We start from the raw sequence: 24,030 nt of genomic DNA on the forward strand, positions 1-24,030 counted from the left end.
TGGACTTCCTAGGGGCTGGGAGGGCAATCCCAACATGTCTTGGCCATCCTCCCCCATTCCCATATCTTTGGATTCCCAGCAGGGATAACTGGTTGGGGGGTGGGGGCAACCTCAGCAAGGCAGGGGACAAAAACTGTGACTAAAAGGAGAGTCTGGAGACAAGGTGATTTATACCACTCAGAAGGAACTAAAGCCCCTCCCCCGTCGTTTGCACTAGCCCTTATAACATCAGCTCATCCTATATAGAAGTGGGAAGGACATAAGGTAGTGAACTTCAGAGGCTATGGAGTCTAAATTCCTCATTTGGCAGTGAGCAAACTCAGAGGTGTTAAAGATGTCAAATGACTTACACAAGGGCACATAGGCTGTAAGTAGCAGAAGTGAAAACTGCCGGGCCCCGCCGCCCCCCCCCAATCCTGTGTTCTTTCTACCAAGGTAGTTTTTTCCATAGTAACCTCAAACTAAGGGCCCTTTTGCCTGAGCTGGGAAAAGAAAAAGGCAGGGGTCGCTGGTTCAAAGTCTGTGGATCAAATGAAGTAGTGTAAGGTGATTGGATGCTGGACTTTCCTCTTTGTCCTTTAGCCCTGACTTGAAGTGGACTGTTCCCAAACCAGTCCTACCCTCTCCAGAGATTGGAAGGAACTGTGCATCGGCTCTTGGGGCCCTTGGATGATTATTGATTGAAGCTAGACACTGGAATAGCAGAATCATAGGGTTTAGAATGAGACAAACTCTAGTCTATCATTTTACATAGGAGGAAACTGAGGCATAAAGAGGATCACTTGTTTAAGGTCACTCGGATGGAGAAAAGCTTGGCCTTAAATCATCTTCTGACTCTAGCAGTCTTATCTGCTACACCATGTGGCTCTGAAGGTGTGTCTGAGATTATTAGTTGTGTGACTGTGGAGAAGTTGATTCCCCATTTCTAAAATAAGGCTGCACTTGACCCCTGCCAGTCCTTAAGTTTGGTGGATCCATCACCGCAGGACTGATGTTTTTCTTGTAGGATTTAGAGGTAGAAAACTTAAGAAAGCGTCTGAGAGAGAATCCTGCCCAAACATATGTACCTCCAGGGAAAAGCCTGCTTACTAGGACTGGGTCCACACTTCAGGTTTCCTGCATTTTATTCCTTGGTGCTCAGAGGCAATGAGCCAGTGTGGTGTATTGCAAAGAGGCCTAGAATTGGAATCACAGGCGGAGGGGTTCCAATCCTGACTCCTTTACTCACTAGCTATGTGACCTTGGGCAGCCACTTATCTAAACTGGTCCTCAGTTTTCCTAAATAGGGAAAGACAAAATATTTCACAGATTTAAAACGGATTAAAACATTAGACTAATTCTAGCAGCCTTTCCAGCTCTCATTTCTGTGATCTAGACCAGCCCCCCCCCATCTTACAGAAGAGAAAGCTGAGCCCCCCGAGAGGGGAAGAGACTTCTCCCAGGTCCCACAGGTAGCAAGTGGCAGAACCCAGGTGTTGGGATTTCAGAGACAGGTCTCCACTACACTCTAGCCTCCGGAGAGGTCTCCTGAATTGGGAGGTGGAGCTGGCAGAAAATAGGCTGCAGATCAAGGGGTCAAACATGCTGGGAGGGACGCCTTGCAGGGGTGAGGGGCTTTTTCCTCCTTATCCCCACCCCGAGGTGCAAGCAGCAGGCTCTCCCTCCCGTTGTACCAAAGCCGATCACACCTTTATTATCCTCAAAATGTAACAAACAGGGTAAGAAATAGCCCCGAGTCCCAGGGAAGCGTTTTAAAAACCCCCGAGGCCTGAGAAAGGAGTCTGAACGGCCTGCCCTCGGGGAGGGAGAAAGGGAGGAAGGCGCGGGACAGGGCAGGGAGCGGGGCAGCGCTGGCTCCGGTCCGGGCGCTTAGCCCCCGGGGTGGGGCCAGGGGGCAGGGGCTCGGGCCACCCCCTCTATACGGCTGTAGTCCTCCCGAACAAGGGGATGGAGACGGGCAGGCGCCAGGCTCCGTGCTCCAGGGGGTCGCGGTTGCTCAGCTCCGAGTCGGTCCAGCTGGGGAAGACACGGCGGGAGCGCTCGGCCTGCAGGTAGAGGGCGGGGCAGGGCGGGCCAGGCCGCGGGGCGCTGGGCAGGTGCAGCGCCGACGAGTAGCCCCGGTCCAGGAAGAGCGGCTTGTAGTTGGGCGGCTGCTCCTGCTTCTCGGAGCTGTCGCGGCTCAGGAAGGGTGTCACGATCTTGCGGTAGAGGCCGCGCGTGTCGGTGAGCACCTCGCTGTAGGGCGGCGGCGGCTCGGCCATCAGCACCGCCTCCTCGTAGCACGGGGGCTTGGAGAGGTCCGATTCGGCTGCGAGAAGCCCAGGGCCCGGGGTCAGGGGCGGGGCCCTGGGGACACGTTTCCCTCCCCGGGTCCCCACCGCTCCCCGTCCTTTCAGGCAACCCCCGGCCTCCCTTGCGGTCTCCCAGGCACTCCCCTCGCCCGATCCCCAGCTCCCGAGGCTGACCGAGGCGCCCCCTTGCCAGGCTCGCCTGCCCCGCCCCTCCCAGCCCCCACCCCAAGGCCCTCCCGGGTGTGTGCAGTCCCGTTCCCTCTTCCTGGCCGCGGCCCGCTCAGGGCGCCCACCTTGGCGCGGGTAGCTCCAGGGCCGGGGCGGCACCAGGACGTGAGGCGGGTGCGGATGAGGGTGCGGATGCGAGTGGGGCGGGTGCGGGTGATGATGGGCCGGGTGGGGTTGGTGCTGTGGCGGGGCCGAGTGGTGCAGGGCGTGGGTGTGGCCGGGGGCCTCCAGGCGGACTCGGGCCTGCGGGGCCAGTCCTGGGGCCAGCCCCAGCCCCAGTCCGGGGGGGCTCCCGGCCAGGCTGCCCTCCAGCTCCAGGGGCTCCAGGGGCTCCAGGGGCTCCAGCTCCAGGGCGCGCAGGTTCTGCTCCCGCAGCCGCTCCTCGTGGCGCCGCTTGAGGCGGCGGCGGAGGAAGCTACAGAAGCAGCAGAGCAGGACCACGAGGCCCCAGATGAGCCAGAAGCCGGCGAAGCAGGTGAGGAAGGTGTAGGTGCCCTGGGACATCACCATCTTGGCGGCGGCGGGCGGAGGGCTGGGCTGGGATAGGGGCGGCCCGGGCTCAGTGGGCGCCCCGGGCCCGACCCATGGAGTCACTCAGCAGCCCGCTCACTCCCCTGCGAACATCGCTGGCCTGGGGCGGGGGCCGGAGGCCGGAGCAGGAGACCCCTTAGGGGCCGGCCGTCACTAGCTGAGCCGCGGGCCTTGCTGTCCGTGGAGCGCTGACCGAGGCCGGGGGCTGCCCACGTCCAGCGGGGGCGGGCGGGCGCAGGAGGCAGCGGCTGGTCGCCCAGAGCCTGCCCCGACTCATTCCCATAGCTCCCGCAGGCCCCGCGGCTTGGGCACCTACTCAGCCACGGGCGGGCTGGATCTGTGAGGGGCAGAGCAGAGGGTAGGGAGGATGGTCAGCTCCTGACTGGGCCTGTCCGGCCTTTGCGTGCCAGCTTCCTCCCTCTCCCCTCCCCGTATTCCTTGCCTGTCCTCACTCCTCCCCCTTTCTTCTCCCTATCTTCCTCTTTACTTCCTCTCTATCCTTTCCTTTTCTCTCTCCCCCCTCCATGCTGGCCAGGCTCAGAGGATAACTTCCCACTCAACCCACCTCTCAGGGCAGACGTTCCGGTCTGGTCCCTCCCTCCACTATCCTGTCCCTTGGTCCTCTAGTCCCTTGGGGCATCAGCATGTGACTGGTGGTTGGACTGAGAGGACCAGTAGGATGGATAGTTTTTGCCCTAGCAGCTTGGGGGCTGGGAAAGGAGGTGCAGTTTGAAGGCTGCAGTGAGGGGAGGCACAACTGCTGGACCGAAAGCAGATAGGCATGGCCAGAAGCACAGCAGTCCAAGGAACTCTTTGAAACCAAGAAACCCTGAGCCCAGCCCAGCACCACTATCCCTGAACTAGCTGGGTGGTCTGCAGGAAGTGGAAGGAGGCGGGGAGGGAGGAGCTGACAAAGGGGTGGGGAGGGAAGCCTCTAAAAGGGGCAATGTAGGCAAGACAGGCAGGATGACCAGCTGCCCTTCAACCCCTAAACAACATTTGCTTTCAAAGGATCTGTTGTTTTCTTTAGCTTTTGCCAGACCCAATATTTAAAGGGGGACGGGGGGGAGGGAATTTATTTTTGACCCTAAGGTATTTCTAGAGATTGGCTTTAGAGGGCTGGCAAAATCATCTTCCTAATGAATTGGTCTGACCATTGAAACCTTGGTCCATTGGTCGGGAGTCTTCATGTCACTCCAAGTCCCAAAGACCTTTTGTGACTCTATTGCCCACACTAAAGGGCAAAACAAACTCAGTCAAAGACAGGCTCTCCACACTCTGGCTGCAATCCACTTCCCCAGTCTCATTTCTCTGTATTCTGCTCTGTGTTCCAGGCAAAGGGGATTCTCAGCTCTTCCCAGTCTCATCCTGACTTTTCTAGCCTCCATCCATTTTTAGTAGGCTTCATTTTTGCAGGTTGAAATTCTTTCACTTCAAGGTCCAGCTCTTCCTCCCCAAAGGCCTACATGTTCTAGTCCCTGCCCCACTCACTCCCCATGCTCAGATTTTCTTAGACCACCTTGCCTACATCTCTCCTCTGCCCCATCACATTTTGCCTTGTATCATATTAATTTGTGTACATGATAGACCTGCACCCTCTTCCTCCCCATTTAATTAAAACTCCAGGGGAGCAGGGCCTCTGTTGCCTTTCAGTTTTCTTTCCCCCATCTGAAGACAAGGCCTTGCTTAAAGCAGGTGTTTTAATGTTCATTGCATTTAATTTGTTAGGAGGGCGAGCCTGAGGGGAAAGGGAACGTGTGGAGAGAAGAGAAGGAAGGGTGGAAAGAAGGACCAGTGTTAGGGAGTCAGGAAGGATGAGAGATCGAGAGGGCTAGTGAGGAGGTGAAGGCATGTGTGTGGAAGAGGGCAAATATAGAGGAAACATATAGAGGTGCTGGAAGTGGGAGGGCAGCTGAGAAGCAGAGTTCTTTTTAAAATGCCAGTTCCTGGCTTCCAGGTTAGAGCTTAATCCTTAACTGACTTTCCTTAACCAAACCCTCCATCTCTCTTCCTCTCCTTGGAAGAAACCTGTCCCCATCCTCAGATCCTGTCTCATCTCCTCCCCCGGGGATCAGCGTCCCCCAGTGGCGCACACTGGCTGATGAAGTCACTAGAGACACTGACGTCACTGAGGCTTCCCCCGGGTCGGCGCACGTTCGGGTTCCCTGGGTCGCTCCCCAAATATGAGCAAGAGGAGGGTGCTAGGACTCGGATTTAAGCTCAGGTCATTCCACTGAGATCCCAGGACTGCAACGGCGCGAAGCCTGGGGCAGGTTAGAGAGGTTAAAACCTCAGGCAACCCCCGAAAGCGAACTCCAAGCTTTCCTTAACCGAGCATTTTAAATCCTCTCTCCAGGGAGCTGTCCAAGCCTTGTCAGGAAACGACTGGAACTTCTCGGAGACCGTCAGTCCCTCCTTTCACGTCCCAATCCCCACCCCGACTCCCTAAGACAGGAGCCCCGGCGCGGCCCTTGCTAGGGACTTGTTCTCGAGAAGTTCACCCATTTCCCCTTTCCAGCCTTCCATCTGAGGGCGACCGCACCAGGCAAAAGCTTCGGGTGGGTTCCAGGGGCCTTCTGGCACCCTAAAAGCCTCAATGCACAAAGCAGACGGCTAGTTTCAGAAACGTGCGGGGGTGGGGAGAGGGGTATCAGACAGTAACGGAGACCGACCAGTCAGAAAAGTAATCTAGGGGGTTCTGGAGGGAGGGAGGGAGGTACGAGGACTTTGCCAGTCTCCCTTCGGATACCTAAAGAGAGCCGTAAAATACTGTAACAATACCTTACGCTTCTATAACCCACGGTAGGCGCTTAATAAATGCTTATTGACTGACTAATAAATGCTTGTTTCTGTTCTTTTCTTTCCTTCTGTTTCCTCTCAATAACCCTGCAAAACACTGCAAACAAAGATGTAGGGGAAGATCAAGCCCAGAGAGATTTAGTGACTTACTTGCCCACAGTTACAGATCTAGGAAGTGGCAAAGCCCACATTAGAACCCAAGTCTCGTCTGGGGCTCTTTCCATTACACCGTGGTGCCGCGCTGACTTTAAGTGTTCCGATTTCTCCATAACCACCCTTGGGCATGGGGTCCGTGCCCCAGCCTCTCCCCGATCCCTCGGCATAGCTTGTAGACTTCTACCCCTCCTCGCCTCACCCATATGCCAGAGGCATAATCGAACACGTATTGTACATGCATGTGCCGACATCTCCACGTGCATAGCAGCGCTTTATGGAAGGGGCCATGAGCCACTCTCCCACGCACCTCCCAGATCCTGCCCTGGCCACCCTTCCATTCCCCAAGGCAGCACACTCGCCTTGGGGCCCTGTTCTCCCGGAGACTCCCGGAGGGAGATACCAACCTCCTGGTCTTTACCAACGCCCCCAGACGCTTAGACTCCCAGCCATAGCCTGGGTTTCCCCCACTGGTGGGACACACCCGCCCCACTACCATCCAGTCCAGCCCAGCCCAGCCCAGCCCAGCCCAGCCCCGCCCCGACACACCTGGGGGAAGCACCCCCAGCCTTCCCACGGTCCTTCCTGCAAGCGGGGCGGGGGCGAGGCGGGCTCCGTAGGAGCTCAGGAATAGCTGGGCGGGGGCGGCCTCGTGCCTGGCCCCGCAACGTGCACCCACCCCCAGTTTCCAGCCCGAGAGGTGGGGGTGGTCCAGAAGCTGGGCGGAGAGCCTGGAGAGAGTGAGGGTCCCTTTGTTTCTTCGCTGTTCACTGGCTGGGGTACGGAAAGAGTTCAGGGTTGGCCTCTCTCTGCGCTGGCTGCCCGGAACACTCCCTGCTCAGGGTGCCTTTCTCTCCCTCCTTCCCGCTGTCGCATTCCCGCCCCCCTCGCTGCCTGTCACACTCCTTCCCTCCCCCATTTCCTTGTCCTCCCCCCCCCCCCATCACACTGCATTTCCCTCACCAAGCCTCTCTAGTCCCTTTTTCTGCCTGAGGGAGATGGCAAGGATGAAGGCTGGCATCTTCTCCTAAAGAGAGGAAAAAATAGATATGGGCATGGGCAAAGGGAGCCTCCGCTTCCTCTTCTGGCACAGGGTCTTGGGGCCAGTCAGCCTTTGGTGGCTGCCTGGACTCTCCTCTCCTGACCAATCTCCAAGGTCTGGCACCTCAAACCCAGCCGCCTCAGCCATTTCACTGAGAGTGGATTCTCCCTGCCCGCAGATGTTCAGGGCCTCCAGCTGGCTTCTCTTCTTCCCATGGACAGCCTCACTCCCTTGACAGATATGACCTGATCATCCAGATTTCACAGGGACTTAAAATCCAATTCAAGATCCATCTCTTCCAGGAAATCTTCTATGATTCTTCCTGGGTTGGGTGGACCTCTCTCAGACCACATATGGAAGCTTTTGGTTTTGTTAACTCTTTAATGTTTCTCTCATGCTAGACAACTGTGGTCTGATGGATAAGGACATCAGCCTTGCAGTCAAGAAGACCTACCCACCTTGGACATATGTTAGCTATGTGACACCAAATGTCACAAATTCTCAGAACCCCCAGACAACTCCCTAAACCTACAAATTATAGACGGTTTTCCACATTGGGAGTTACTTATAAATGGAGGAAATCATAGATCTAGACCAAAATGTCTTTCACAAGATCTAAAGCTGAGCAGTAATTTGGATCTCATCCAGTCCAACCCCCTCATTTGACAGATGAAACTCAGGCCCTGGGGTGGAGGTGGGGGCAGGGAGTGTCTGAGGTTGCACAGGAATAGACCCAGTCCCCTGACTCCAAATCTTCTCACCATACCATGTCGATGCACTTTTCATGTAATGTATATTATGAAAAGCATTCTCATTATCATCCTAAAAACTCCATGATGACAGAGACTGGGTTTTGGCTATAGTTATCTCCTAGAACAGATCTCTGCACATTTTTTGTTCAGTGGTGTCCGACTCTCTGTGACCCCATTTGGGGTTTTCTTGGCAAAGATCCTGGAGTGGTTTGCCATTCTCTTCTCCAGCTCATTTTACAAATGAGGAAACTGAGGCAAAACAAGGTTAGGTGACTTGCTGGGGTCACACAACTAATAAGTGTCTGAGGTTGGTTTTGAACCCAGATCTTCCTGACTCTAGGCCCCACACTCTGTGCACATTGCCATCTAGCTGCCCTGGCAGGTGCATTATAAGTGTTTGTTGTTTTGTATTGTGTCAGGGAATCATAAGGTCAGGGCTGGAACAGCAAACCGACAGCCGGTGTATTGGATCTGGGATGTTGACATGCTCTTATCTGGGTCTCTCTTTTCTTGTTCTCCCTCCAACCCCCAACATTCTGCTCTTCTTTCATTTCCTTTCATCTCCCTACAATGGGGGGGGTCTTAACCTTTTGGCTGTCGTGGGATTTTGGGGGGGGCAGTCTGTCGAAGCCTATGGATTCCTTAGAATAATGTTTTTAAATAATTGAAGGAAATACTAAATTTCAGGTAGAAGTGAATGAGGAGAAAGGTGTTATTTTCCCCTCACCCAAGTTCATGGATCTTTGAAATCTACCCACATGGATCTCTTGCCCTCGTTGCACTAGTCCCTTGATTCTAGGGACCCCCTCCAAATTAAGAGCAGCATGAGCTTGAAAATTGTCTTAAAGGCATATCCACAGCCTGAAGAGCTGGCAAGGTTGAGAAATCGATGAACATTAGGCCTTTTGCTCCCTCCATTTGGGAGAAGGGCGAACCCTGGCCTGGAAACAGCTCTAAAACAGAGAAGGGGCACAAACCTTTGAAAGCATCGTCTGACCCCCAACTCTGCCCCCTTTAGCCCCCTTTCTGTCATGTACCACTCCAGACCTGGGCCAGTCCCTCCACTTCTTGGGTACTGTGTTCTAAGTCGAGACAATGGCAGGAACAATAGAGCCCGCCTGCCCGCCCCCATGCCAGCCCCCCCACACAGCTGCCATGGCGACGGAGCCCAGAGAAAACCACGACATTGCCGCCTGCCCGACAATGCTGCTGCTGCTGCTGCCGCTGTTGCTGCCAGTCACTTGGAGTTAATTAAAGCTGTTGTTCTCCTTTTTCTGAAACCCTGGGGAAGTGTTTCAGGAATGCTCCAAGACAGCCAATCACATTCATTTAAAGAGACCCAGGCCATGGTCAGGGTGCATGGCAGCAAGGCTGGCCCACAGGGCAGAAGTGGGAACTGTAACCTCACTAGAGATCATCTAGGTCAACTCTTTCCTTTTACAGATAAGGAAACTGAGGCCCACAGAGGTAGAGTGACTGCCCAAAGTCACCTGGATAGGAAATGGCAGAAATGGAACTCAGATCCACCTCTTCAGATTCCAAACCTAGGGCTCATTTCCTAGCTCCATGCTGCTCAAAAGAAGAAGAGGAGAGGGGGCAGCTAGGTGATGCAGTGGATAAAACACTGGCCCTGGATTCAGGAGGACCTGAGTTCAAATCCGACCTCAGACACTTGACACTAGCTGTGTGACCCTGGGCAAGTCACTTAACCCTCATTGCCCCATAATAATAACAATAAATAATAATAATAATAGAAGAGGAGGGACAGGAGGCACTGGAGGCACTGGACAAGACTTCATTTTCACTGCCCAGGTTACTGGGCAGAGCAAACTCTTTGGGAGGGGCAGCAGAAATGAAACACTGGGTTGTAACTCAGACCTTCAGAGAAAAGAAGGGATTGAACTTGGAGCGCCATGGTCAATGAAGGACACTTTCTATCCCCTTCTTGACCCTTTCATTTTTGGAGGAGTTTCCCAAGAGTTCTTCCTTGATCCGTTATCTTTTTCCTCTGCTCTTGGTAATCTTACTACTCACTGTCACCTCTGCACAGATGACTTCTAAGTCTCTCTTTCCAGTTCTGACCAACAGCCTACTGGACATCTCCACCCAAATGTCCCAAGTCAAGTTCATTGTCTTTTTGCTTAAACCTGAATCTCCTTCCTAGCGTTACTATTTATCTAGCAACACCATTAATCTTTGTTTGATATTTTAAGGTTGTTTTTTATTCTTCTTCCTTCCTTATCTCTAATATGGATCATGCAGTTCAAATCCATCTCTTCCTCTTTATTGCCATTGTCACCATCCTAATACAAGTCCCCTTACCATCTGTCTATATAATAGACTTCTGAATAGGTCTTCTCCTACTCCTCTTCCCCCTTCAATCCAATCTTCACATTAATACCAGGGTAAATGCTCTATCCATCATCATTCTATCTATCTCATCTATTTCATCTATCCATCCATCTAGCTATCTCATCTAGCTCATCTATTTCTTTTCTTTTCTTTTTTGGTGAGGCAACTGGGGTTAAGTGACTTGCCCAGGGTCACACAACTAGTAAGTGTTAAGTGTCTGAGGCCAGATTTGAACTCAGGTCCTCCTGACTCCAGGGCCGGTGCTCTATCCACTGTGCCACCTAGCCGCCCCATTAGCTCATCTATTTCATCTATCCATCTATCCATGCATCCATCCATTCATCTAATTATCCATCTTTTTATGCATAGCTCTTGTCATATCACTCATTTGTTAAAACATTTCAGTGGCTCCCTATTGCCTAATGAGTACTATTCAAAATTCTTTGCCTGGCATTCAAAACCTTCCACAATTTTGCATATCACTGCCTTTACATGTCATATTACTCTTCTTCTTGCAATCTATGCTCATACAAACTAGCCCATCTTCTGTCCCTTCCCTACTCTTGCCCAACATAATTGTGCTCCCTTGATTCTATATCATTGTTCACCCCGTTCTGCCTTTTCTTCTTAGACTTTTAATTCTTATATATTTTAATGCCCAGCTCAAATGTTCAGTTCTCCAAGAATCTTGCGACCTTCCCCCTCAGACATCACATAGGATTTTGTCTTGCACTACTCTCATGTCATATTGTGTATGATTCCCCCAACATACTGGGAGCTCCATGGAAACAGGAACCCCTACTCATTTAAACTTTGTATCATCCTCAGAACCTAGCACTGTGCTCTGCAACTCAGTAGGTGCCTAATATATGTTTTTTTGGTTTTTTTTGCAGGCAATAGGGGGTTAAGTGACTTGCCCAGGGTCACACAGCTAGTAAGTGTCAAGTGTCTGAGGCCGGATTTGAACTCAGGTACTCCTGAATCCAGGGCCGGTGCTTTAATCACTGTGCCATCTAGCTGCCCCCCAATATATGTTTATTAAATGTGTTATATTGTAGACTTATTAGCACCCCACAGCATACAACCTTGTGAGGCTCTCCACAGTAAGCTGTAGGTTAAAACAAAGGCTGCATGTGATAGAGTAGAGGGATAACTAGCACCTAAAAACCTAGGTTTGAGTCTTAGTTCTTCCACTAACTCACTAGGTCACTGTAGCAAAGTCATTACCTCTCTCGGCTTTAGTTTCCTCAACTGGAAAATGAATTTGGTGTCTGGTACATGATAAATGTTTAATAAAGGTAGTATGTATGTATATGTGTGTGTATGTGTGAATGTATGTATATGTGTGTTTGTGTGTGTCTGCCTGTCTTCCTATCTATCTAATCCATCCATCCATCTCTATCCATCCATCAATCTATCTCTTAGAATTATTCCATAGGGCTGTTGTGTGGATCAAACAAGCTTTAATATAAAAAGTTTGCTGTAGGAATATCAACCATGATTCTTATTAAGAACACTGGGCAGAGGCCATCAGTACTTCAGTTGGAGAGAACTCTCAGTGGCTTGGGCAGATAGGCATGTGCACTTTGCCATTGTCAGGCATGGTGAATAGACGCTATTATAGGCATCTAAGGCAGGATGGTGATAGAGAAAATGTTAGTATTAGAGCACCTGGTTTAAATTCCTGGCTCTGAAACTTCTTTATGGAACCTTGGATGAATTGTCTAACCTCAGTTCCCTCAACTGTAAAATGGGGATAATAATACTTGCCCCACTATCCTTCATAGGATGATCCAGAGGATCATAGATTATGAGTTAGAAGGGATCTTAGTCATAGAGGTCACTGAGTTCAACTTCTGCATTTCATAGATGAGGAAACTGAGTCTAAGAGGGGTTAAGTGACTTGTCTCACACACACAGCTACTAAGTGTCTGAGAAAGGATTTGAACTCAGGTCTTACTGACCTCCAGGTCTAGCACTCTAAGGCATTGAGTCACCCAGTTACCATATAGATAAGTAAAGATAGAAAAAAGATACACCTTTATGGACTCTTCAAACAAAAGGTCTTTGGTTTCTATAAAAATACTAGTTTATGTTATTAATGATGGGCTTTGTGAGTACTTAGAAATAGAAGTACTCTTAGCATATATGTGTGTGTGTACGTGTGTGTGTGTGTGTGTGTGTGTGTATACCTATATACTGGAAAAAGAAATGGCAAACCATTCCAGTATCTTTGCCAAGAAAACCCCACGTACAGTATTGGGGTGCCATGATTCACCCGGTCACAAAGAGTCAAACACAGCTGAATAGCAACAATACCTATTTATGGTTTGTGTACAGGGTGTCCCAGAAATCTTAAGCCTTGATCAAATGAGCTTTTGTCAAATGACATATGGCCTGTCTATACAGGAGACTTGGATTTTCCTCCACTGCTTGACTTATCTTGTTAGTCGGCTTAGTTTTGGGTGAGTTAGAATATTACTGGATGGTAACCCTGGCCATAACAATACCATAGCAATATTTGATTCTAGGAAGAAAACCAAGCCAAGGAGGTATACTTCTCATTTGTTCTTGCATCTCATAACATTACAGATTCCTAGAGTTTGGGCTAAGAGGGACTTTGTTGACAAAAAGGCCTATAGAAATACGAGGCATAATTACCTACCCATAAAATTGTAGTCATTGGGCTCTTCACCCTACAAGAACCAAGCCCTGTGACAAAAAAAAATGGAAAATCGAGATGAGGAAGGACCTCAAGCTCTGTGGTCCAAATCCTGGGCATGTTAAACAGCTCCTTGGGAAGGATTGAGGGCCCAGGATGAAGAACCAAGGAATTGATAATAATACACTTCCTTCCTTCCTTTGAACTCCTGAACCTCTTACTTTGAGTATTACTCATTTGGCACATCTCACATCTTGATTTACCTCATTAGTTATTGTTTTGAATGCAAACCCTGTCTGGATTCCAGGCTTGGGAAGGAGAGAACATAAATGGTTAACAGGGAATTGAAACCCATGATAAGTGAAGAGATTGTGAGGGAATCTTTCTATGGGTTCAGGTTACCAAAACCAGGCCAACAAGGTCACTAGACTTAAGGTATTAAAAGAATTTACAGATGTGCTTGCTAAACCATTGTTAGTGATATCTGAAAAATCACAGATCCTTCAACCCAAAGGACACTCTTTGGCACACAGAAAGTCCAGGCAAGGCTGTCTTTAAATGCTTTTTGACTGACTGACAAAGGCCAGGGAGCTTGGCTTTGGTTGTAAGCAAAATTCTAGAACGTTATTAAAATCATGCCATGTCTATGCTTAGAAGGGCAAGTACTCCTACCTTCTTTAAGGACTCAGCTCAAATCCCACTTTCTGCAGGTGGTCTTCCCTCAACCTCTTCACTACTAATCCTTTCCCTCTAAGACTGCCTTCCATTTATACTGTATATAGCTTGTAAGTACATAATTATCTGCATGTTTTCTTCCCATTATAATGTGAGCTCCATCAGAGCAGAAACCATGTTTTTTCTTTTCATTGTATTCCTAGCACTTAGCAAAAATAATGCTTAATAAATGCTTGTTGATTGACTGGTCGTCACCAGAGCCACAATGTTCAACAAAAGCAGACTATACCAGATTAAACTTTGTTTTTTGTTATTTACATACTGCTAGATTGATTCTTGGATGACATTATACTGATTGAATTAAGCCTTGGGACACTGCAAAGCCTTCTAAATGAGATAATTATTCATGTAACCCCTTGGCTAACTATCCACATGGGAAAAACCAAGTGGATGGAAAATACCCATTGTCTAGCAAACTGGCTGATGTTAAAAACCATAAAGTTGATTTATCAGTACATAAATCTTGGACAATCCCAGTGCAATTAATTTGGCCCAGAATTGAATAGGAGGAGAGAAATGGGTTGCATTGCCTTTGGAAGTCCAGTTCTTTTAATGACTCCAACTTCCTCCTGAGTGGAACAAAAGCCACTTTGTTTGCTCGATTTTAACAAGGTTCTTCTGGTGATTCCAAATGGCTACAAGTGATGGAATACCACAGTCTCTGAAGAATTAAAGGTAAAGCTCGCCCAAAGGACAATTGAGAGGCACATAGTTGGTGTGCATAGGTTACAAGTGACTAATGAAGGATTGCCACAGCTGAGCTGGTGTGAAGGATGTCATCCTAGAGATAGATGATGGGAAAAGGTGGGCCAATGAGGTAGTGAGAGTGAGGAAAAGCAATAGGCTGAGTGCTCCATTAATGTCCATAAGATGTGAGAAGATACAGAGGAAGGCCCTGAGAATGCTGGGTGAACCCCTCCCAAGGATTTCCAGGAGAAAATGGACAAGAGTCAATCCGAACGAGTAGGCATGGATAGATGATGCTCTGCACCAGTTGAGGGAAAACTGGTATCAATGAAATGACACATCCATTGATGTCCTGAAAGACTAGCCTGGTATAGATCAAAGGAATGCCAGAGATGTGGAGAGTCTGGATTGTAACAAGACATTTGACAAAACATCTCAAAATATCCTTTTGAGGGGCAGCTAGGTGTCGCAGTAGATAGAGCACCAGCCCTGGATTCAGGAATACCTGAGTTCAAATCCAGCCTCAGACACTTAACACTTACTAGCTGTGTGACCCTGGGCAAGTCACTTAACCCCAATTGCCTCACCAAAACCCCCCAAATATCCTTTTGGGCAAAGTGGAGAGATGTGGGTTAAATGATACTACAGTTAGTTAAACTTGGCGATGACAACGTAAAAAGCAGTCATTAATGGATATCAACCTGGAGGGAGGTCTCTGGTGTAATCCTCTAGAGGGGATACTTAGGGAAATGCTCTGGAGAGGGATTATATAGATTTAGAGCTGAAAGGGACCTCAGAGACCATCTAGTTCAATCCCTTCATTTTACAGATGAGGAACTGAGGCCCAGAGAGATTAAGGGACTTGCCCCAGGGTCAGACAGCAAGTATCTGAGGTGGGATTTGAACCCAGATTTTCCTGACTCTAAATCCAGCACTCAATCCATGAGGCCATGCTGACTCTAAAACATTGTTGTTCAGTCTTTTCAGACACGTGCAACTCTGAGTGACCCTTTTGGGGTTTTCTTGTCAGAGATACTAGAGTGATTTGTCATTTCCTTCTCCAGCTCATTTTACAGATGAGGAAACTGAGGCAGAGTGCAGTGACTTGCCCAGAAAAACACAGCTAGTAAGTGTCTGAGGCCAAATTTGAACTCATGAAGATGAGTTTTCCTGACGCTGGGCCCAGCACTCCATCCACTGCATCATCTAGGTACCATCTAGGAATGATCTAGGCCTCTGGACTCTAGGGGAAACACTGTGTACAGTGGGGAAAACCCCATAGGCTCTCAAGTCCAAGAACTGGAACTAAAATCCTTCTATTCCTTACTTACCTATGTGATCTGAGTCAAATACATTAAACCATTTGGACCTGAATTTCCTCATCTACAAAATAAAGTGGCCTCAGAGGTCCTTTCCAGCTCAAAATCTCTGGTTCTATAAAGTACACTTAGCCCTGTTCTATCAAACGTTTTTGCCAATGGCACATATGAGCATGGCAGTTGTATGCCTACTAAATTTGCAGAAGATGCAAAGCTAAGTGGGAAAACTAGCATATTGGGTGACAGAATAGGGGTCAAAAAGATCTTAATTGGATGAGATGCAAGAGGGATAAACGTAAAATCTTTTACTGGAATTTTAAAAAATTGACAACAGGTTTATGATGCAGAGGAATGGCCACGTGTTCATTAAAAAAAATAACACCTCCCCCCATATGAGGTTATGATAATGTGCTTCAAGTTCAAATACAAGCCAGCAGTTTGATATGGCAGCCCTAACCCTAAAGCAATCTTAAACTACATTAAGAGAGACAGAGACCTTTTCCCCAAAGAAATCATGGAAAGGGGAAAGGGACCCACATGTACAAAAATATTTATAGCTGCTCTTTATGTGGTGGCAAGGAATTGGAAGTTGAGGGGATGCCCATCAATTGGGGAATGGCTGGACAAGTTGTGGTATATGAATACAATGGAATACTATTGTGCTGTAAGAAATGATGAGCAGGAGGAGTTCAGAGAAACCTGGAGGGTCTTGTGTGAGCTGATGATGAGTGAGATGAGCAGAACCAGAAGAACATTGTACACAGTATCATCAACATTGGGTGTTGATCTACTGTGATGGACTATATTCTTCTCACCAATGCAATGGTACAGAAGAGTTCCAGGGAACTCATGATAGAAGAGGATCTCCAAATCCAAGAAAAAAAAAACTGTGGAGTATAGATGCTGAATGAACCATACTATTTCTTTTGTTTTTGGTGCTTGTTGTGGTTTTTTTTTTCTATTTTGAGGTTTTTCATCATTGCTCTGATTTTTTCTCTTATAACAGGACTTAATGCAGAATAGGATTAATGTTATTATGTGTATATATATGTGTGTATGTATATGTATATGTATATGTATATAGATATATAGATATAACCTATATCAGATTACCTGCTGTCTAGGGGAGGGGGGAGGGAAGGGAGGGAGGGAGAAAAATCTGAAATTGTAAAGCTTGTATAAACAAAAGTTGAGAACTATCTTTACATGTAACGGAAAAAATAAAATACCTTATATGTTAAAAAAAAAAAAAGAGAGAGACAGAGACATAATATCTCAGGAGATGGTTTTCCATTGTATTCTACCATAGTCAGATCACACCTGAAGCAGCTAGGTGGCACCATGGTGCACAGAGCACTGGTCCTGGAGATAGAAAGCCCTGAGTTCAGATGCCAACTCAGACACTTCCTAACTTTGTGACCCTGGTCAAGTGACTCAACATCTATCTGCCTCAGTTTCCCCAACTGTAAAATGGAGACAATAACAGCACTTACCCCACAGGGTCGTTCTGAGGATCAAATGAGACAACAGTTGTAAAGCACAGTGTGTGACACATAGTATATAATAGGTGCTATATAAATGCTTATTCTACCCCTATCACATCTAAAGTACCTAATTTAGTCCTGAGTGACTCACTTTCAGCAGTACCCTGACACACTGGAGTGTTTCCAAAGTTAGTGACCAGGATGAGAAGGGCACTTGAGAGCATGTCATTGGAGAATCTTTTGAAGGCACTAGGAAAGGTTAGCCTGGAACAGAAAAGACAATTCGGCTATGGAGGCTGTGTGTTTGTAGGCGAGCTGGAAACAATGGGTGGAGTGTCAGGGACTCGGATTTTGGCTGGACAGAAGAAAGAATTTTCTGCCCATTAGAACCGACCCAAAAGAAATATGGCTGTTTCTGGAAGTGGTGAGTTCCCATTCCCTGGAAGTATTCAAGAAGAGGCTTGATGACCACTTTTTGGGACTGTAACAGAGGGACTTCTTGGTAATGGAAGAGCTGGTCTATAGCCCCTCTTCGGGCTCTTCCCGCTCTGACATTCTTGATTTCACAAGAATATCTAATCTTATCGGTCTACATGGCAAACTCTGGTTTACAAAGCACTTTGCATTGTTTCTGTATCTCATTTAGTTTTCATTGTAGCCCTATGAGGTAAATTCAGGAGGGCCTATTTTCATAGGGATTAGAGCTAGAGGGGCCCATCCACCTTGTCCAATACCTGCATTTTGCAGATGAGGAAACTGAGCCAGAGATGGGAAGTGAATTTCCTAAGAACACACAGCTGGGCAGTGGTCCTGTAGGAATAGAACCTATTGTAGCTCCTAGTCCAGAGCTCCTTCTGTATAGCACTCCCAACTAGATTGGAAGCTCCTAGGAGGCAGGGACTGTCTGTGGCTTATGTGTGTTCTTGGTACAGGGCCTTGACCCGTTTTATGTTGCTTCATCATTTTTGAAGTGCTTCTACTGTAGGGACAGCTAGGTGGCGCAGTGGATAAAGCACTGGCCCTGGATTCAGGAGTACCTGAGTTCAAATCTGGCCTCAGACACTTGACACTTACTAGCTGTGTGACCCTGGGCAAGTCACTTAACCCCCATTGCCCTGCAAAAAAAAAAAAAAAGAAAAAAAAGCGCTTCTACTGTAGACTACATAATGTGTCCTGGATACCCACTGTGGAGAGTGTCCTGTGGGAGGGTTATTTGGAAGGAGGTATAAATGAGGCAGGGGGGTCACAGTCTTGTTGAGGACATAGGACAGATGCCTAGCAAAGAGGAATCACAAAGCCAGGTGGAGGGAGTGATCGTGGATCACTGTGCCTCCTGTGGAGGAAGTATCCCTTGAAAGATAATTGACAATTAGAAAAGGGGGGAATTCCAAGTCAAAGCCCTTTGGTTAGAGTCCTAGCTCTGCCATTTACTAGCTCTGTGACTTTAGGCAAATTATTTCCCCTCTCTGGGCTTCAGTTCCCTCTTGTATCGAACCAGGAAAAATTGGAATAGGTCTAAGGCCTAAAGTCCCTTCCCACTCTAAATAAGAAAGGCATTCTGGCAAAGGCAGCTTGATTTTCTTGACGACCCCCTCCAGGAATTTATTGTCTCCATTTTGAAGATGAGGAAAACTGAGGCCCGGAAAGGGAGGAAGTGACTGGCCCAGAGTCACACAGTTAGTTGGTGTTTGGAGCTGGGACCTGAACTGAGGTCAACTGAATTCTAATTTGGTTAGTTTTTCCGCTACACCATGTGCTTCATCTATGGGTTCTTTGGGACCTGACCATGGTGCTGGTTGGGCCATCTCCAGGCCCTTGTTCTGCAGCCTCTCCAACTCCGAATGGCTTGGCTTCCTTGGCAGGCTTGGGTGGGGTCCCTGACCCAATGAGAAAAGCCCCTAAGCCAGTGAATTCTAACCTGGATAACCATAGACATCAGCTTAATGACTTAGTTTCTTAATCTGTAAAATGAAAAATCATGTCTTTGTTCCAGACAGGTAGTCCGATGTGGAAAGAGTACTACATAGGGATGTCAAGAGACCTGGGTTCTAGTTCTGCCCCTGGCCAACTAACTGTGTGACCTTGAGCAGGTGACTTCCTTTCTCCAGGCTTCAACTTCCACCTCTGTAAAATGGGGGACCATGATCACTTCCCCTGCCAGTTGTACAATGCTGTTGGGAGGATCAAATACCTCTGCTATTAACAACGATAACAATAATGACAACAACAATCATTGCTGAGCAGTGCACAGGGCTTTATAGTTAAGCAAGCACTCCACATTCATTTTCACATCCCACCCTCTCACCAAGTCTGTGAGGGAGATGAGCGGTTGTTATTGTCCATATTTTCAGAGGAGGAAACTGAGACCCATAGAGGAGAAATGACTCCTCCAAGTATGTAGAAAAGCTAGGACTCCAAACCCAGGTCTGTGAATCCCAAATCTCTATCCCCAGTAAATACACTAGTCACATGTCCAGGCTGATTGTTATAAAGAAAAGGCTAATGGGGCACACTGCAAATAAGGGCTATAAAGACTTGGAAGAGAAATCCTGCTTTCTATTGTATAGGGACCCAGAGGGAAAGGCTGCACCTTTCATGTGGATCATTTTAAAAAGGAGAAAATGGATCCCCTGCCACCACCTGCTTTGTGCCCTGGAACCTCATGCTCCCTTCTCCTCCCTCTGATCAACCTCCGAATGGATAGATCTGGTCCTTGCACAGTGGGTCACTAGGCTTCCTCCTCCTTCCATCATTTCCCATGTTCCTGGCATGGGAGTTGAACCAGGCCTTTGCTGATTTTCAGCCCACTTGTTCCACTGTGGGCTTCAAGTGAAGCCCATCTGTGACAGGGTCCCCTTGGCTGGCCTCACAGACCTCTGTGCCTGCCCCAAAGAAATGAAGATAGAGGGATCGCTATATCCTAGTCCCCACAGAAACTTAGGAACAGAAGGAATCTGGGATTATTCTGGGATCTGAAAAATAGAAATCAGACTTGAGGGTTCAGAAATGGGCTCTAATCCCCTGAGGGTTTTGGACTGAACAGGTAGACTTGTGAAGAAGGGTGATGGGATGTTTTTTACATATTCTCATAAAGAAGATTCTCACCTGTCTGGGATGGTTTAAATGAAACCTTTGAAAGGCTTGGATTAGAGTATTTATAGAATACCCATAGCTCGCTAAGGAACTTGGGGGAAGAGACATGCAGGAAGAGAAAGAACAAAAGGAAATGGAAATAGCACTTGTCAGGACTGTTTTGCTGATGGGAAAAGTGAAGCTCAGAGAAGGAGTCTCACTTCTCAGGTGACCTGGGATGTCCATGAGTTGCTTTAAACTAGGATTAGGACCCAAATCTGAATTCCCTGCCTTGTTCTCTTTCCATCCATGCCTGAGTCAGTGGAGGCTCATTTTACAGATGAAGAAACTAAGGCATTGAGATGAACTAAATGACTTAAAAGGTTAGTTTAGAGCTGGAATGGAATTTAGAGCTCATCTTCCCTTACTGGAGGAATAGGGAAAATGACTTGCCTATGGTCAAATTAATCATAGCACATATTTATAAAATGCTTTGGAGTCTACAGAAGACTCATTTCATTTAATCCTCATGAAAATCCCCATTCTACAAATGAATAAACTGAAGCTGAGGGGGTAAAATGACTTGCCCTGGATTGTGCAGCTGATAAATATCTGAGGGAGGATTTGAACTCAAGTCTTGAGAGCTCCAGCTCTAGCTTTCTAACCACTGTACTATGCTGCCACAAAGGCAGTAGACAAGGCTGAATTCAAACCCAGGTCCTCTGCCTCTTGACTTAGGATCACAGAAATTGGATGTTGGACTAGTGCTTGTCCTCATTGCATCACATCATTGCTCCCATCCATTGGTCCTTTCCAGTCAGTGCCCACCAGAAGGCTCTCAGGCACCAGCCAGACTCAGCACTCAGTGCTCCATCCTTGACTCACCAGGTTCTTCCACAGAATGGGCATCATGTGCCAGTGCAGGGGCTCTTGGCATTACAAGGAGTAGTGACCCCAGCCTAGTGTGTGCAGGGCTGAGTCAGGCGGGGTTGGATAGCCATTCATTCCCTGGCTGCTGGGATGGGAGGGAGGGCAGGGAAGGGGGCAGGTCATTTCCTCTGACTCAGATCTCTTTTCTCACACAGCAGCTGCCACAGTTGGAATGTGGGCCCCCAGGTCCAATCTCTGGGCCTCCCCTCATGGGGCCGGAAGAGGGCCCCAGGTTTCCTCTAGGCCTAGGCCATCTCAGCACAGGCAGCTCATTGTCCTCAGACAAGAAAAGGACACTTATGGCCCCGGGAACAAAGGGAGAGAAAAATGTGGCTGAGCTCCGGCTGGCTCCCACATGGCCGCTGCAACTGCAGTACGTCAGCAATCTGCTCCTCCACCCCCACCCCCCCCTCCTTCTCTTCCCTGTTCAGCTGCCTCCCTCCCATTGGTATTTCCTGGGAGAAGCAGACAGGTCTTGGTTCAAGTAGAGACCTCAGGATTCCAGACATGGCAGATTATTCAGATGGGTTTAAGAAAGGCAATCCTGGAACATTTGATTTGCTATGAGGGCCCCTGAGCCAGGGGACAGGGACGGCTTCTCTGGGAGAAATGGAGAGGCTAAGGTCTCTTGTTAAAAAGACCTGTTGAAGACTGGGGGCTCAGGTTCAAGTGGAAGAAACAGGTCAAGAATGAGCTTGGGCTTTGCTCCCAAGTCAGAGGGGAAGTCCTGACTCCAGCAGAGGCTTCCCAGCCCACCCCCACACTTGTAGTCTCATGAATCTGCTCTGGGGGGAGGGGGGCTCAGGGTCAGCCACTCTATATGCAAAGGGGCTCGTGCCCTTTTAGGGGCCAGGGGCTGGGGGAGAAAGAAGCTTTGATATAGTCTTGTTGCTGAATACTCTCAGGCTCTCCCTCCCTCACCTCCCCACCTCAGCCTCTGCACCTCTGGCAGAGTCAGCTTATTGATGGATAGAGTGGATGGACAGATAGATGGGGACTCTGAGAGCATAAAGGGACTTTGGGAGGACAGGGAGTCCCCTATGCTCACTGGCAGGAACTCTCATGTTTCAAACCCCCCCCTGCAGGGCGAAATGGCTCCTCCTTCCTCTCCTCCTTTATGACTTGGCCTTATGGACTGTGAGATGGCTGGAACCCTCTTCAAAGCCTTATAAACTCTGCTCACTGGTCTAGCTTTTGTAGCTGTCCTTTCTGAGCATTGTGTCACAGAGGGAATCCATTTAACTCTTAATGGGGGGGGGAATCTCTCCATTCTTTACCTGAGGAGGGAAGGATTGAAGTGGAGAAGCTATCCCTCCCCAGGGTAAATTCAAGGCCCAGAGTTCAGAGCCCATGATGGGCCAAGGAGCAGGCAATTCTGGCTTTCCTGGAGCTGGAAGAGAGCTGAAGCAGGCATGGCCTCTCCTGGGAGGGAAGGCAGTATGGCTTGCAATGTGAAGCACTATTTTAGACACCCTCTGCCTGGGCTTATGGTCAGAAGACTCTGCCACTTACTCATTTATGGGATTCTAAGTGTCATTTCCCGTCTTAGTTTCTTCCTGTCAAATGTGGGGGTGGGGTGAGATTAGGCCAGACAATCCCCTAAGATTTGTTCCTTCATGTGAATGTCCTATATTCTAAGGGCCCTTTCCAACTCTTCCATTCCATGTTCTGTGTCCTAAGGTCCCTTCTATGTTCTAAGGCCCTTTCTAGTCCTGACACACTATATTCTGTGTCTTGTTTCCTTTTAGCTCTAATCTTCTGTGCCTTGAGATCCTTTCTAGCTGATATCTGTGTTCTATGTTCCAAGGTCCTCTCCCTATACTGTTCTGTGTTTTAAGGTCCCTTCTAGCTCACCTCCAAGAGGGCACTCCAGGTGTGGGAAAAGGTGGGGACAATCGATGGGCTGGGAGCCCAGGCTACCCAGGGTGGGGCCCAGAGGAAGGAGGGCTTGCCTTCAGGGACAGGAGATTCCCTTTAGTGGGGGGGGGGGAGGGCTGAAGCACCCACCCTCCTGCAGCAGCCGGGCTGGGGGTGGGGACTGGGGAGGAGGCGTTGCTGGGTTTCAGGAGATGTGTTTCCCTGGTGAGCGCAGCCTCTTTGCCATGGCAACTGTTACCAAGCGAACCAAGGGCTCTCTCGCTCTCCCTCTCCCTGAGCCGGTGCTTGTGTGTGTGTGTCTGGGGGGGGGTTGAGAATGAGGATTGGGGGGGTGGGGGGTGCTCCCTGAGCTGCCGGACGCTCCTTGCAGGCAACGCTGGGGGTGGGGGAGTGGGGAGGGCGAGAAAGCTCAGGTCCTGGCCAGAGCCCAGGGCACGCAGAACCCCGCCTGGCACACACCCACCTGCCTCCTGGCCCAGGAGTCCTCGGGCTCCCCCCTTCCCTGCCCCCCACTGCCCGCTGGCCCAGGAGAACCCCTTTCCCCGCTTTGCCTCTCTGCCCTCCTTCCCCCCGCGGACCGCGCTACTTACGGGCCCCGGCATCTCCTCTTTCTCTTCCTCTTCCTCTGGCTGGTGGGCCGGGTGTCAGGGCCGGGGACCTGACAGGACCGGGGTTCCCGGGCCGGGGACAGCCCAGAGGGAGCAGGTTCCAAGCTCCAGTCTCGAGCTTCCTGCGCGCGGGCGCGTGCACCAACACACAGAGTGCACACTCACACATGCATGCACACACACACACACATGCACACACACAGACAGACAGACACTCACAAGCCCAGAGCAGAGCGTGCGCGTGCCCAGACAGGAGCCCGCGCGCGCACCACGAGCCCTCCCCTAACCAAACCCCAAACCTCACACCCTCCCAGAGGAAGGACTCACCGAGACACGACGCTGGAGAGCGCACGCCCGGCACTGCGCCCCGGCCCCGGTCACTGCACACACACCCTGCTCTGCTCACACACTGACAGACTAGCTACACTCACACAGGCGCGCGCACACACACAGACACAGGCACACACTCACACAGACACACACACAGGCACACGCAGAGGCACACAT

The 24,030-nt window shown here is 49.3% G+C and overlaps 1 protein-coding gene across 5 annotated transcripts; it reads right to left on the reverse strand.

Moving 5' to 3' along the window:
• Positions 1–53: 53 nt before the first annotated feature.
• On the reverse strand, positions 54–24,030 carry PRR7 (proline rich 7, synaptic). Of its 5 annotated transcripts, XM_043983542.1 has the most exons (4): positions 23,506–23,844; positions 17,187–17,299; positions 2,585–3,387; positions 54–2,308 (listed from the first exon to the last, which is right to left on the reverse strand). In XM_043983542.1, the coding sequence occupies exons 3-4, from the start codon at positions 3,027–3,029 to the stop codon at positions 1,917–1,919; spliced, it is 837 nt and encodes a 278-aa protein (XP_043839477.1). In that variant the 5' UTR covers positions 3,030–3,387; positions 17,187–17,299; positions 23,506–23,844; the 3' UTR covers positions 54–1,916. The 5 variants fall into 5 exon arrangements, with proteins under 5 accessions (XP_043839477.1, XP_043839476.1, XP_043839473.1 ...); XM_043983541.1 differs by lacking the exons at positions 17,187–17,299; positions 23,506–23,844 and adding an exon at positions 23,851–24,030; XM_043983538.1 differs by lacking the exon at positions 17,187–17,299.

This window comes from Dromiciops gliroides, chromosome 2 (assembly GCF_019393635.1).
Source record: "Dromiciops gliroides isolate mDroGli1 chromosome 2, mDroGli1.pri, whole genome shotgun sequence".
NCBI lineage: Eukaryota > Metazoa > Chordata > Mammalia > Microbiotheria > Microbiotheriidae > Dromiciops > Dromiciops gliroides.

Bases quoted from the DNA above. Each gene is read 5' to 3' on its own strand.
- PRR7 (XM_043983541.1), bottom strand. From the start codon at position 3,029: ATGGTGATGTCCCAGGGCACCTACACCTTCCTCACCTGCTTCGCCGGC. The intron at 2,309-2,584 runs GTGGGCGCCCTG...GGCTTCTCGCAG, and splicing joins CTGGAGCTACCCGCGCCAAG to CCGAATCGGACCTCTCCAAG.